Here is a 16,337-nt window from a genome sequence, read left to right on the forward strand (position 1 = left end):
CCCACGATGTAATTGTAGACACGATTCCAGGTGTCGCTTCTCTCATAAAGAACAATATTTGTGTTGAGAGGGAAATAGCCGTACTGTAGTCCTAGGTCTACGTTAAAAAAGTAAGGGATAATTGACAACACCTCGTTCGATTAGCAGGAATGATGCATGAACTAAGTCAATACTTGAACAGACAAGTAAACACATTTATTTTACCCTTGTCCTCCATTTCCCTTTTTTTCCTTTCCACCCCAGTCCAGTGTCTGTATAGGCCTATGCCATTACAAATCCAACCTCGTAGGTCGCACTATAACCCTGCCAGACCTCGTCCTCGGAGTAGCAGGGGTACCAGGAACAGTCTGTGGAGGTGGTTCTGCTGCACTCTGCTCCGAGCTGGCTGGAGAGGGTAGCTCCGGCACCCCTCTGCTGTCCTCTCCCAATTCCTGTATGGGAATCAGGTGATGCCGGTTGCGCCGCACCGTTCCATGGGGTGCGTCCACAAGATAGGAACGTGGAGTATTGTGGTCACAGACATCATATACGTAGGAAGACTAGATGCGCCATCCGCGTTCCCGTCATGCAAGTCGAACGTCCGCGCATGGCGGCCATGTTAGCGCAGCCTGCTGACTCAACCAGTTGCGGTGAGTTTTTGGTGATCCATAGTCTTCAGATGGCCATAATTCCCTCAAATTGATGTCGATTTTCGAAAGGCTTGGTTTGTTATACAGTATAAAAAAATCTGAATATGCGTATTATGTTGATACTGCATAGTGATTAATATTCATGTTATATTATATTATATTACATTACATTATAATGTACATGGGCCTACAATCATGTATAATATGGTTTAGTATGCTTATTCAAGTAATTAAATAGATCCCATAAACAAATGCACAAAGTATTCTTTTATATTTTCAGTAAAATAACAATTAAACGTTCCCATGTGTGCTACATTCTGCTTTGGGTTTGACAGCTCCACCCTATGTTCAAAATGAGTCATGATGCTTAGAATTAAATTGTTGCTACCTAATCTCTCTTCCACTACCTCATCTGTTGCCTTTAATTTGGTGCAAATGCGATTAATATATCCCTTCCATCAACGTAATGCACAACAACGGTTAAAATGTGTATTTGCTCTTGGTCCATCTCTATTTTTGGACAAATAAATAAGTGGGAAGCATATTACTCTCCTGTGCGTTTTACCTCAGTCTGCACTAAAGTTTTAAGGAACCCTACTATTTATATACACGTGTCAATATTTCAGCGAAATAACAGCATACATATTTCAGCATCTCAACGTTTCAATTCTTCAGTTAACTTCAGGTGTAATGGAGGCTCTGTGGAGAGTTTAGGCTGCGCTAATATGGCCGACCTGTGCGGACGTGCTTGAAATAAGCAATGACGTATCTAGTCTTCCTATATGATGTCTGTGAGTGTGGTTGCTGATCACCGTACCAGATGCTCTCTGGTCCGTCATCCACACTTCTTGTCCAGGTGAAAGGTCACTGAGGGGTCGAGCACGGTGACGCCTGTTGTAGTACTGCATATCCAAAGCACGCTTCACTTTTTCCTTCTGAATCACTGCGCTGCTGTCAGGGAGTGCAGGGTCCAGCAGTGTAGGAAGTGTAGGTACAGTAGTGCACAGCCTTCGCCCCATTAAGAGCTGAGCAGGACTGTATACATTGTGTAGTGGTGTCGTCTGTATGAAAGCAGGGCTAGATAGGGGTCGACAGCCTTTTTGAGGAGTTCCTTCACTGTCTTGACGGCACGCTCAGCCTCCCCATTACTCTGAGGGAATTTTGGACTGCTTGTGATGTGGCGAAAGCCGTAAGACACTGCAAACTCCGCAAATGCTGCCCCCAAAAACTGCAGACCGTTGTCTGTCGTCATCGCTTCTGGAATGCCGTGCCTGGCGAAGATGGCTTTCAGGTGTACAATGACGTCTGTTGATCTGGAAGGGATAAGCTGAGTGATCTCAATGTATCTGGAAGCGTAATCCACTACCAGTAGATATGTCTTGCTTCCCAGGTAGAAAAGATCGGCTCCCAATTTCTGCCATGGTCTGTCGGGATAGTGGCTCCTTGTTGTTTTTCCTCTCCTTACAGCATATTCGGCATTTTAGGACCAGTTCGTTCAACTGTTGCCTTAGGCCAGGCCACCACACCGACTGTCTTGGACGCTCCCTGCACTTCCCCACTCCTTGGTGTCCCACATGCAGTCTGGAGAGGACGTCATTTCTCATGGCTGATGGAATGACAAGCCTGGTTCCCTTCAGCAGCAGCCCTGACTGAACAGTGAGGAATGCCCGTTCTGCCCAGTAGGCATGCAGCACTGGTTCTTTGCTGTTATCATTTGGCCAGCCATCCACGCACAGCTGCATCACCTTTGCGCACACACTGTCACTATTCAACTGTTGTCTGAGTTCATTCAGGTAAGTACAGCTTGCAGGTAGGTTCTCTGTGATAGAGTCTACATAGATGTTGGTGCTTTCGAGGAAATTCTTTTCCTCTGGCGTTGTTTCACCTTTCAATGGGGCACGTGACAGTGCATCAGCTGTCCACAGACACTTGCCGGGCACATGGGCGATGTCGTAAGAGTAGCACATCAGTCGCATGTGGAACATCAGTCGTATGCTGGATATGCGGGGGAAGGGCATCCAATGCCTGAGACCCGAGAAGGCTCAGCAGTGGTTTGTGATCTGTTTCCAGTAAAAAATGTTTACAGATGAGGAAGTTTTGGAATCTTTCACAGGCCCAGGTAAGACCTAATGCTTCCTTCTCCACCTGTGCGTATCTCTGTTCTGTCGGTGTGAGTGAGCGGGACATATAGGCGACTGGCTTCCTCACGTCCCCCCACTGTTGGGGAAGAACACCGCCCAACCCGTAAGAAGAAGCATCCGCAGACATCTTCAGCTCCCTGTTTGGGTCGTAGATCGCCAGCACTGGAGGGCTTATCAGTGCATCTTTTAAGTCACGAAAAGCTTTGACCTGGTCGCTGCCCCATACCCAGCAGTTTTTCTTGGAGAGTAGATCACGCAGAGGCTTGTCTTTTTCGGCGAGCTGTGGGATAGATTTTCCTAGTTGGTTGACCATGCAGAGAAAGCTCCTCAGCTCACTCGTGTTTCTGGGGTCGGCCATCTTTGTGATAGCCTCTGTTTTGCTGGGATCCCTGCTGATTCAGCTGCTGGAGATTACATGACCCAGAAAGTCTATGACCTGCTTGGAGAGGTCACATGTTTCAATGTTGAGCGCGAGGCCCGCCTTCTGCATCCTTTCTAGCACTGTGTGTAGACGTGCATCATGTTCTTCTTGTGACCGCCCCCACACGAGCACATCGTCCATGTGGCAGACGACACCCTGGAGACCATCTGTGACCTCAGTTACCATTCTGTTTTGGAAGTGCTCTGGTCTGGAAGAAACCTCGAATGGGAGTCTGTTAAAGTGGAAGCGGCCGTATGGGGTTATAAATGTGGTGAATTTCCCAGAGTCCTCCGTCAGGGGTATTTGCCAGAATTGGCATCCAGAATTGGCATTTGCTCATATTGGCATCCAGCTTGCTGAACACCTGTGCCCCATCCATATTCCCCAGCGTCTCCTCCACAGAGGGTAGTATGTATTTTTCCCTGCACACAGACTCACTGAGTTTTGTTAGGTCGACACATATGCGCACTGTGCCGTTTTTCTTCGGCTTGACCACAATGCCAGCGCACCAATCAGTCGGCTCCTCCACTCTGCTGATTACCTCAAGGCTCTCCATTCTTGACAGCTCTTGCTTCACTTTGTCCATTAATGGGAGTGGGACCCTTCTGGGGGTCTTCAAGGAATAGGGCTCTGCCCCTGGCTTGAGACGGAAGGCATATGGCTGCACAGCTTTGGGTAGCTTGATTTGAGAGTCTCTATTCTGATGCTGTCTAGTTGCGCGACCAGCTTGAGCTTGCTGATAGCCGGCCTCCCAAGCAATGCTGTGTGTAGGTGATTGATGATGTGCACTTCTTCCTCAGCGGACTTATCACCCCTTTTCAGAAGCAGCTTGGTGACCCCAACTACGTCCAACTGATTCCTGCCCGTCCCCAACAGAGACTTGGAAGAAGGACTGAGCGTGGGCAGGTGAGTGTCTTTAAAAAGTTCTTTAAACACAGAGTGAGGCAGAACTGTGACATCCGCACCTGTATCACTTTTGAAGGGCACCTGTCTCTCATTGATGTCTATCTCCACCATCCATGGCTCGCCCTTGGCTGTCACTCTGCCCAGGAACACTTCTTCCTCCTCGTACTCCTCAGCGACTTCATGGACATTTTTGGACATGCACACTCTCCTAAAATGGCCCCATTTCCCACAGTTGTGGCATTTAACATCGCTGGCAGGGCAATCACGCGGTGCATGTGGTGCAGAACCGCCGCATTTCCAACACTGGCTACCCTTGCTGACTCTGTTTTGCATCATAGCCTGCCCACTAGACGATGGAGGTTTGCCCCTACTCTTTGCCTTGTCACTGCCTTTGTACACCCTATCAACAGATTTACTTTAATTGGCTTCTGAGCCTGTACCTCTCAATGTAACTTGCTGGCGTTTCACCACTTCGCTTTGTCGAGCCTGGTCAATGGCGGATTTCAGCGTCAATTTTGCATCTAGCTGCATCCTCTCTGACAGCCGCACATCAGCAAGTCCCACCACAATCCGATCCCGGATTAGCTCATCGCGAAGGAGCCCATATTGGCAGTGCTCAGCTAGTGCGTATAGGGCAGTAACAAAAGAGTCCACACTTTCCCCTTTGTCTTGCATCCGCATGTTGAACTTTGCCTGCTCATATATCATGTTTTTCGTGACAACAAAGTACTTCTGGAAAGCATCGCGAACACCCTTGTAAGTTCCCCTGTCTGCCTCAGCCACCTCTATCCCACGAAGTACGTCATCCGCTTCGTCACCCATACAATATATTAAAGTGTTTATCTGTTTATCCTCGGAACTGACATTCAGGTTACTTGCCACACAAAAGCGCTCGAAGTGTCTGATCCATTTGTCCCATTCCTGAGGTTTCGTGAAGTCGAAGCATTCCGCTGGCTGTATGCTAAATGTTGCGCTAGCATCAGTCCTCACTATGAGCGGGCGCTGTACTTCCTCGACTGGACGTTGACCATCTCATTTCACTCACAAACATGAAGAAAAAAACAAATCGGCTAAAAAAATATATTAGCCTACTTCAAATGCAATCGGTCCATTTCTTAAACGGTGGTAGGCTATAGTCCTTTTTAACTTCGCGATTCCGAAGTGTGTGTGCTCTCAAAAGTGTCTCTGTGCCTCGCGATGCACAGGCAGTTCCAACACAAGTTCAAGTTCAAGTTCAAGTTCAAGTTAAAGTAATTTTATTTGTCACATACATGGTATTGTAGTGAAATGATGATGGGGTCATCAGCTCTGCATCTTAAGAATTAAAGAAGTAAAGTAAAAAAGGAAATAAAAGGTGAGAAATAAGTTAAAGAAAAAACAAAGAAAATTATTATTTAAAAAAGTCTCTGTTCAGCAGTCGCACTGCCTGGGGGTAAAAACTTTTCCTCATTCTTTCTGTTCTGGCCTGAATGGTTCTGAGTCGTCTGCAGGATTTCAGTAGGGTAAATATGTTAGTGTTGGGGTGTGAGACATCCCGCATAATTTTCCTAGCCCTGGCTCCCACCCTCTTAGTGTAAAGACCCAAGAGTCCTGGAAGGTTGGCTTTGATAGAGCGCACCACTCTCTGTAGGTCCTTCTGTTGTTGTGTGCAGTTTCCAAACCAGGCTGTAAAACAGCCTGTTAACACACTTTCCACCGCTGATGAATAGAAGGTGGTCTGGATGGGAGTGGAGACCTTAAACTTCTTCAGTTGGCGGAGAAAGTACAGCCACTGCCTGGATTTTGCTGTCAGGTGTTGAGTGTGTAGTGACCAGGAGAGGTCCTCAGTCAGGTGTACTCCCAGGTACTTGTAATTTGAGACCCTCTCCACAGGCTCCCCGCAGCTGGTAAGTGGCGTGTATGCCCTGCTCTGCACCTTCCTGAAGTCCACTACCATTTCTTTCGTCTTGCTGACGTTCAGGGCCAGGTTGTTGGACTGGCACCACAGTGCTAGGTCATCCACCTCATTCAGGTAGGCTGTCTCATTGTTGTTTGAGATGAGACCCAGCACCACGGTGTCGTCAGCGAATTTTAAGATGGAATTTGAGCTGCTGGTGGTTGTACAGTCATGCGTGTAGATGTTATAGAGCAGTGGGCTCAAAACACAACCCTGGGGCGAGCCAATGTTGCTGGTCAGCTGGCTTGAAGTGACACCTCCACCTATTCTGACCACTTCAGGGCGATCAGTGAGAAAGCTGAGCACCCAATTGCACAACTGTGTGTTGAGTCCCAGCCCCTCATCTCGTCAGCCAGGCGCAGGGGGATTATGGTGTTGAATGCTGAACTGTAATCTATGAACAGCATTCTAACATAATTCCCCCTCCCCTCATCCAGGTGGGACAGTGTGGTATGTAGAAGGCTTGAGATGGCATCGTCCCTGCTTCTGTTTGCTCTATAGGCAAATTGGTGAGGATCGAAAGCACTGGGCAGGGTGTGACATATGTGTTTTTTCACAAGCCTCTCAAAGCACTTCATAACCGCTGATGTAAGGGCCACTGGGGGATAGTCATTCAGGCCTGCTGGTTTGCTGTTCTTGGGCACAGGAACTATGATTGAGTGTTTAAAACAAGATGGGACAACGGCTTGGGCAAGTGACAAATTAAAGATCTCAGCATATACGGGGGCTAGTTGATCAGCACAGGATTTCAGAACCCTGCCAGGAGTATGATCAGGGCCTGTTGCCTTTCTTCCATTTACGCCTCTGAACACTCCCCTCACATCACTCTCACTGATAATGAAAGGAGGAGTCCCGGTTCCACTAGACTCTTCAGTGACAGCTACCATGGGGTTGGCAAGGTCGAAACGTGCATAAAATGTGTTTAACTCATCAGCAAAAGAGAGCTCAGTGCTATCAATGGAGCTGGGCTTGGATCAGTCATGACCCGAAGGCCCTTCCAGACGCTGGCAGGATCACCAGCCTGAAAGTCAGCTTCCACTCTGTCTCTATAGCGGGTCTTTGCTGCCTTCACAGTCCTCCTAAGTCCATAAACTGCATCTTTATAGCCTGACATATCACCTGATAAAATACCAGCCTTGTATGAAACAGAACGGGCTGCAAGTGCTGCTTTCACAGTTTTATCTACCCAGGGTTTCTGATTTGGGTAAACTTTTATTTTGACAGTCTCTATGATATCGTTTATCAGGAATTGAATGTAGCACCCTACCCTGTCTGCATCTTCACTGACGTCATTGGAGGATTCCCCGGAAAAGCTCCCAGTCCGTGTTCTCAAGCGCATCTTGGAGCAGCATTTCCGATTGGTCAGTCCAGCGTTGTACTGCTTTCGTCACTGGTGCTTCCCTCCTGATCTTGTGTTTATATTTTGGTATGAGAAACACCGCAACGTGATCAGACTTGTCGAAAGCGGGCATCGGAAGCGCTTTGTAACATTCTGTGAACGGAGTGTAGCAGTGGTCTAAGATGTTGTCGGCCCTTGTCGGGAAGTGGATGTGTTGCTTAAACTCTGGCAAACCACGGGAAAGTTTGGCCTTGTTGAAGTCGCAGAGGACGATGAAGGCCGCCTCTGGATGATGATGCTGTTGTTTATTAATTACCTCCTGTAGCTCGCCAATGGCAATGTCCGTGTTTGCGCTTGGGGGGATGTAAACCGCAGTCATAATGACCGCTGTGAAATCACGGGGCAGGAAATGTGGTCTGCAAAAGATGGACAAGTGTTCCTGATTAGGAGTACATTCCCTGGAGAGAACAGTGATGTTCCTTGGCTCGCACCACCTGTTGTTTGTCATGAAGCAAACTCCCCCACCTTTGGATTTCCCGGACGCCTCGGTTCTGTCCATCCGAACGATGAAGAAGTGGTCAGCAGGCATGAGTGACTGATCCGGTATTGTAGGTGACAGCTAGGTTTCAATGAAACACAGGACATTGCAGTCCCTGATGTCCCGCTGGAAGGCAATCCTTGCTCTCAAGTCGTCCAGCTTGTTCACCACAGACTGGACATTGGCTAGCAGGATACTAGGAAGGGGTGGCCGGTCTGCCTTGCCTCGAAGTCTGATCCGGATACCTGCTCGTCTACCCCTGTGTTTCCTGGATCGTCTCTTGAATCTGCTTGGTTGAGTCTGCCGGAGAATCTCTGGTGGAAACGCCAGAGGCAGGTAGGCCTAAGCAGTGCTTTCCAATTTCTAGAAGCGCCAGGCGATCGTATGTAATCATGTTATAAAAAAGACTAAACAATAGAAATGTGGGAAAAAAAGGAAAAATAACCGTAACAATTTAACTGTTAAAAAATGCAAAATTAAAAAATAAAGTAAATTTCAAATCAAAGTGCGAAAATGTCACATCTTTAAAACCAACACCTTCTCACAAAATATAAAAAACACAGAAATCTGCCTCACGTAGGCTATTGGTGTCCATCTGCCATTACATTTATTGTTAAACAGCTGGACAATTACATATTTCCGGGCGCCATGGGGGGAGCGGGGACGGTTGCAACATGTGGCAGTTGCAAGACTGCAGGTTTCACTGCAGAAAATATATTAAGTTTGCCTTTCTAATAGTCTCTGAGATATCTGTACAAGGAAAGGTAAAGGGTTGCATCCGTCCCCACTCCCCCATGGCCCCCGGTAATTCACTGCGCCTCCCCGTGGCCAAAAAAGACATGACATGCAAGTTTGGCAACTTTCTTGTGGGGCGTAGACTAAATTTCAATAACAATTAAGCCGGCCGCGCCCCCAGCGACTTCCCTGCCAGGGATCTGCCAAGGGACTGTGAAGGGACAGTCAGGGAAACAGAGGCAAATTTAAATGGCTGGGTCTGTACATTGCAAAGAATCCCAGTGAAAACACCCCTGTCCAAAATGGTTTGGCCTGTCAAACCGGGACACCCCACTATTTCACTCAGATTGGAAAATTCACTTGTTGCTGAACGAGGAAGTGACAGCATGCTGGTGACCTGGTCAATGTTACAGAAATGTTTTACAGTATTTCTAACCAAATAAACTTCTATGATTTGAAATAGCCAGATTGCAAGTGATGTTTGTTACTCATTAGAGATCGCTAAACAGATGGAAGTTGATCAATGAATGACGCTACGAAATGCGCTTTTTGAAACGCGATGAAAATTAACCCTATCCAGACCGGGCTTTTTTGGCATTCCTGGGACCGGGGGGGGGGCTCTTTTGACCCCCCCCTCATAACTTAGGAACCGAATGGCGTATGACCACCAAACTTGGAGGGGATGATCTTCAGCCAAAGATCTATGAATGACATAAGTTTGGTGTCATTATTGGATATTATGACATCATTATGACGTCATTTCCTGTTTTTATTGCCCAAAATGTCACCTTCATGTATTTTCCATCTAACTTGGGAAATGCACATCAATTTTGGTTATTATTTGCTTCAGACAACTTCAAATGTTCACAAGGGTGTCTGATGCTGATGAAATGTAAAAAAATATGAAAAGTGATGATGATGAGACTTAGATCAGTGATTTTTGGTCAGGCGTACCTGTCAGAAAACCGTTGCCATGGCAACAACAAAAATTATAAACCTAATCTTTTGGCATCACACTGTAGCCAACTTCATTTTAGGAAAAGTCACAAAGTTTCGTAGTCATAGCTTTAGTCATTCAGGAGTTATACGACATCAAAGTTGGTGCGGGCACTTTTACCCCCCCCCCCCCGGTCTGGATAGGGTTAAACACTGAAACCTGCTGGTAGGCACTCGTTACAACGCTAGGTAAAAGTTATGGCAAATGGGGGTGATAAATGACCGAACAATGAACCAGGGAAATATAAACAGTAGTTAACTCTCGTTGGAAGGAAGACCAAAATAACTACATGTACTGCGTGCGTTTAGTTTTGGTTTTATACTGTGTGCGAGCCAGGCGAACAAAGGCGACCGCAGTAACTGCCACTTACTGCGGTTAGCCTTCGTTTCAGGTTGACTTTTGTAGTTACTGTGTAATTGACATATTAATATCTCTAAAACGGGACACATTTGGACCACAAAACTTTGTCACAAAATAAATAAGGTGTTATTAAGGCCATTTTCAGTATAAACACAATTTCAAAATATGTAGTTACTGTGTTTAGCCTTTGTACGGCAGAATTCACTAACATAGTGCGACCTGGATTTAAAACAGTTTTGATTTTCTTGCGACCATACGATTGCTGATCGCAAGTTGGTTGTGAGGTGAAATCGTTTGTTGCTACCCCATGTACTCTACACAATGCGAGACTCATGATTGACCTCTGACTGAGCCAAAAAAAATCGTTCTGATTTCCAAACAGTCGTGCGACTGACAAATTGTGGCAAAATCGGGCCAAAAATCGCATAGTGTATGCCCATTATTACTCTAGTTTTTCAACTCAGAATGTTAGTCTATGTTCTTCGTCATAGATTTCTTTATCTCAGAACGTGACCCTGATATCTTACCTGAGACCCTTAGGGGCTGTTTATACATGTCGGGGTATTTTGATAAATGAATACCTTTCCCTTTGTTTGTGCCATTCGTTTACACCAGGGGTATTCAATTAAATGTCATTGAGGGCCAGTTTTTCAAATTCTTCCCAGTAAAGGGGCCGAACACAGAATGCGTATGTAAACTGCATGCTGCACGATGTCCATGCAAAACAAGTGGATAAATTCCAGACAGATATTCGCTTCTCTGTTTATAAGTAGCCTTGTGATGGTCTGTTATGATACTGTTTCAGATAAGATTTCGTTCTCATGTGAATGCATGGGAGAAATATCCCTGAAGTGTGTGTGATCACTAATTATACACGGACACTGATAGCGCACATATTTTTCATTTTGTTCCAACCTCTTGGGGGGCCAGAACCTTGCTGTCCAAGGGCCGCATCTGGCCCCAGGGCCGCCATTTCAATAGCCCTGGTTTACACCCTAGATTTTCCTCTGAAGACAAATCTTTCTAAAAACGGTGTGAAAAGTAGATGTATCTACACTGGGGCCTACTCTCTGTTCTTTGTCTCAGACCCTTAAGCCGGTCATACACTGTGCGATATTTTCACTCGTGGGTCTTAAGCATCTGCTCACACGGCACGATGGAATTTCACTGTTTAAAAGTTCACAGCTCACGACTCACGTCCTCACACTACAAGAGCCGACAGTCGGATGCGAGCGAAATGCTTCCACCGTACGACTCGACAGGCATGTTTCCCCGGTCTGCAGAGGAGGGAACTTACGCACCTGAGGTGGAGATGAGGTCGCGCTCAACAGCGAATCGCACGGCCCTATTAATTTGTGCATGTGAGGTGTCAAATCAGGTCGTAGCACTGCTTTAACTGTGCGATTTACGCACGAGCCACGACCAGAATTTCAAACCGTTTTGATTTTCTTGTGACCCTGCGGATGCACGATCGTGAGGCGAAATGGCTTGTCGTTACCCCATGTACACTGCACGATGCGAGACTCACGATTGACCTGCGATTGAGCAAGAAATCGGCCCGACTCTCAAAAAGTCGTGCGAGTGCCAAATCGGGGCAAAAGTCGCACAGTGTAAGCCCAGCTTTAGTTTATGTTCATATTTCAGAATCTTAGTCTATGTTCTTCAACTCAGAACGTTAGTCTTTGTTCTTTGTGTGTGTGTGTGTGTGTGTGTGTGTGTGTGTGTGTGTGTGTGTGTGCGTGTGTGTGTGTGTGCAGGGGTGCAGATAGCTCTTAAAAAATGGCGGGGACATTTTCACAATCAACCGTCCGTCCGAGGGGGGGGGATTATTATTTTATTATAATACACTGAATATCATTTTTTTTATTGTTAGTGGCCTATTCATCTTCATAATTGCATTTGCTTTAGTAGCCTAGGTCTACTACATTAACAATTTTTAAATCTTGATTTAAAAAAAAATCACAAATGTTTAAACCGCTCCAGCTTCTACTCAGAATGTGCACGAGTCTCCCACCAAGACACCCCTCCCCGCCCCCGTGCGCGCTTCTAAACACACCTCTCCCTTCCCATCAGCAAATGCAACTTTCCCAACCAATTCAACTTTATACAGGACAAATGTGTCAACAAATTTCACGTTGTAGGCTACTAATGTAGGCATTAGTACAGCGGGCTAGGAACAGTGTGATTTATTGCTGTAGAAATTTTAAGACGACCAGTCTCGCGGTGGTTTTGCATGTAAACATAACTTGAGTCCAGGCTCGGTTTTGGGTGGCGTGTGATAGGCTATATTGAAGCAAGAAACTGGGTAACCAAGTCAAACTATATGGTCTCCCCCAGATTAGACATTTTTGATTAAATGGTGATTCTTGAGCTCTTCAGACAACCTCCCTGCTACAGTATAGGCCTACTCAGTCATTTTTCTACCACGCTGCGTTTCATATTGCATCCTTCACTCCACCACTTAATGCAATCCACACGTTTGCGTTGTAATACCGCCGCTTAAAAGCAATCCACAGTAGGCTAAATGCATCCAACAGAATGACACCACCGCAGTCATCATTCCAAGGAGCTCCGTAAAAAAGAAACGAAGTCAGATGTTGACAGCATAGGCTAGGGCCCACAGACCTAGTGAGACAGTGAACACGACAGCTACCTGCGTTGGCTACTTGATTGACAGCTGTCATGGCCCTACAAAGCTGTCTTTTCACTCGAAAACAGGCCCACGACAGAGACCAAAAAAGCCCCTCTGAACAATTAAGTAAGGGTTAACGTTCGGCGAGAAGGTCGCTACCGTGGAATAGCAGCACGACAGAGAGAATCTTTAGACGCGGAGCGGAGGGGTCTTGTTCTCTCTGAAGTGCTGCTATTCCACAAAGCGACCGACTCGCCGAAAGTTAACCCTATTCAGACTGGGCTTTTTTGGCATTCGTGGGCCTGGGGGGGGGCTCTTTTGACCCCCCCCTCATAACTCATGAACGGAATAAGGTATGACCACCAAACTTTGGGGAGATTATCTACATATGGACATCTATGAATGACATAATTTTTGTGTCATTATCTGGTATTATGACGTCATTATGACATCATCTGTTTATAATACCCAAAATCTCGCCATAATGTATTTTCCATCAAATTTAGGTAATGCACTTAAATTTTAATGATTATATGCTTCAGACCACTTTAATGTTCACAAAGCTGTCTGATGCTAATGGAAATAGCAAAAAAAAAATGAAAAAGGAACAATAATGAGACTTAGATCAGTGATTTTCGGTCAGACATACCTGTCAGAAAACCGTTGCCATGGCAACGGCAAAAATGATAAACATAATCTTTTGGTACTAAACTGTAGCCAACTAAATGTTAGGAAAAGTCACCAAGTTTCGTAGTCATAGCTTAAGTCGTTAAGGAATTATACTACATCAAAGTTGGTGCGGGCACTTTTAGCCCCCCCCCAGTCTGGATAGGGTTAACCCGCTTATTATATGGATATACTTAAATGATTCACACATGGCGGGGACATTTCTTCAGGCCTATTTAATGTTAAGATTGTTGCTGCGCAAAACAAAACAGTGCCGTTGTGGAACACCGCTAAGCAACAACTAGGTAGCAAGGAAAACAGGTGTTGTCTATCACAGCAGCTGATTAGAGTCTTGTTGAAAAGTCGCTTTAGCAGTGAAAAGTCTTGTTGCCATTGACAGCGGTCTGTTATAGACCAACCCGTCCGTTATCGAAAAATAACAGACGTGCGAATGTTGGGGAGCCCCGTTGAAATGAATGGAGCATTCGACAGATGACGTCACACCATATAATAACATCAGTTAACTTAAGCAACTACAAACAGCGTCACAGTGGACATGAACCCATATTGACCTTACCTTAAAACGTTGTCTTGAAAGCAGTAAATCCCAACTTTTAATCCAAGAAAGGGACTGTCTTCGAGATTAACGTTAATTATAAAAGCAACTGTTCTGAGCCAAAAATGTAATGTAAATATGACGTCTGCTCTTAGCTCCACTTCCTGAATCTATCCCTGTCAACTCAAGCCAATCACCGTGAGAAGCAAAAAGCTTATGGCGCTTCAAATCTGGGACTTCAGTGGCTGTTAGCCATTCCAAAAATAGATTTACTGCCATTAACTTCAATAGTTCTACATTTGCTTCATTCTGTAATACCTCACCACACCATCGCAAGCTTAGAGATTCTATGTCGCTACCTGGTGTCACTGTTGAGTCAGCCGACTGCCTTTTACGCTATAGAGTGTAATACCGTTTTTTGCCACATATGAAAGTCAATGGTCCAGGGAGGCGCTATTTTGCACATTGCAAAATGCAAAGGCAGAAATCAGATATTTTGTCCATAAAAGTGAGGGTCCAGGTGAATGAAAATCTGGGTACGTCATGTACCCCCAGCACCCACCACCAAACCCCCCGCTATCTGCGCCCGTGTGTGTGTGTGTGTGTGTGTGTGTGTGTGTGTGTGAGAGATGCTTAAGGTGTGTGTGTGTACGTGTAAAGTGCGTAAGGTGTTTGTGTGTGTGTGTGTGTGTGTGTGTGTGTGTGTGTGTGTGTGTGTGTGTGTGTGTATGGGTGTGTATGTCCTCACCAGTACATAGCCGTCCTCCTCTATATAGTTGATGAAGAGTAGCAGTGTGGTGAGGATGACGAGGATGGGGATGATGGATCGCTTCCGAAGGCACCGCGCCTTATCCAGCCACTTCCACACCAGACGCATGGTCACCACGATAACACCGGAACCTGCAGGGAGACACGGCAACACCAGGACATTATTCACCATGGCAACACCAGCATGTTCTTCTTGGAAAAAAGGTTCGCACACTCCTTTTGATTTTTTTCCCCAAAAATACGTAATTCTTTTGTTCAGCACCAGGAATTGTGCACAAGGAACTCTCTACAAACACCACCATGTTATTCACCATGGCAACACCAGGACGTTATTCACCATGGCAACACATCAGCAGCATTATACACACAAACACACACACGCACGCACACGCACACGCACGCACGCACACACACACACACACACACACACACACACACACACACACACACACACACACACACACACACACACACACAGCAACACCAGAGGGACAACATCACCAGCTAACCACCACCTAATGCAGAGACACCAGGTCATTCCTCAACATGTAAACGCTAGAACACTCAACACGGTAACAGTGGAATGTGTAGGGCTCAACAGCACTCAACACCGCTCACTGTGGCAACAACAGAATGCTACCTATTTTATATTATATTTATATATAATATATTTATTTTTATTTTATATTTATATTTTTTTGGTAATATCAGCCCCCCAGGACACTCCAGTCAATACGGTAGTTGAAATGTACATGACTGATGCTACGTTTCAAGTGCACTTTTGGCAAAAGCAAAATGTCAAAATAAATGACCTAGATGGTACCATAGTGTATACATTTAAGTTTCCAAACAAACAAATTGCCAAGCTTAATCTTAAATCATTTGTTAAATATTTTAATGAAAGCAAACATTTGTTTGATTATTTTGTGAACAGTGTTATGGACAAATACTATGTCATTTCAAGTATATAATACTACACAGTTGAAACAACGTTTGAAAGTTCTTATGTTCATTAGCAACAATGTTGTCATTAATCATTAATCATTAATTAACTGATATGGAAAAAGTGATTGTTGAGCTTCATAAGTAGGATTTTATGATTCACTGTGATACAGACTGACACTTTGTCCATTATAAATCCCTGTAACTTCTGATTTGAATTTAGTCACCCTCCTTACACAAGACTTGCCTCTCCAGAGATAATCCCTAGTATCTGTTCATAGGATTTTTTCAACACATAAGAGCACAAAAACACTTTCAAAACAGTCAATTGTGTTACTCAACTGTGTTACGGTCAACAGTGCAGGGGAACAAGTCGGTACTTTTTAAGGAGAAAAAACAGAGCAGACAAACCCATCCCCCTAAAACACAAATGATTTTGTTTTTGTCCATCAATATGGAGATAAATTGGCAAAAACATACTCCGCCTCAACTGTCATAGCTGATGCGTAACACAGTTGACGGTGACACCGCTTGACATTTTAGCCATTTTCAGGGTGTTGTGCTAACTGAAAACCTCACAACTTCCACCAAAACACCTTAATCAATTCATGTCTTTGTACGCTTTGTCTGTGTTTTTCGACTTTCTAATTCAGGTTATTGTGATTATGTTGAGAATACAGTTGACAGGCAATTTTCCCGCTCTGAGACCATAACAAATTTGAATTAAATTATGGAAGAGGTGAACTCAAAACTCACGAAACAGTCTTCACA

General features: G+C 45.2%; 1 protein-coding gene across 1 annotated transcript in view; it reads right to left on the reverse strand.

Moving 5' to 3' along the window:
• The window catches only part of mgat4c (mgat4 family member C), a 38,175-nt gene extending 23,442 nt beyond the window's left edge, over positions 1-14,733 (reverse strand). The window contains exon 1 of the mRNA XM_063206271.1: positions 14,605-14,733. Within this exon, the coding sequence (XP_063062341.1) occupies positions 14,605-14,733 (129 nt within the window). The remainder of the gene's footprint in view (positions 1-14,604) is intronic.
• Between the last annotated feature and the right edge of the window lie 1,604 nt (positions 14,734-16,337).

Source organism: Engraulis encrasicolus, chromosome 9 (genome assembly GCF_034702125.1).
Source record: "Engraulis encrasicolus isolate BLACKSEA-1 chromosome 9, IST_EnEncr_1.0, whole genome shotgun sequence".
Taxonomy (NCBI): Eukaryota; Metazoa; Chordata; class Actinopteri; order Clupeiformes; family Engraulidae; genus Engraulis; species Engraulis encrasicolus.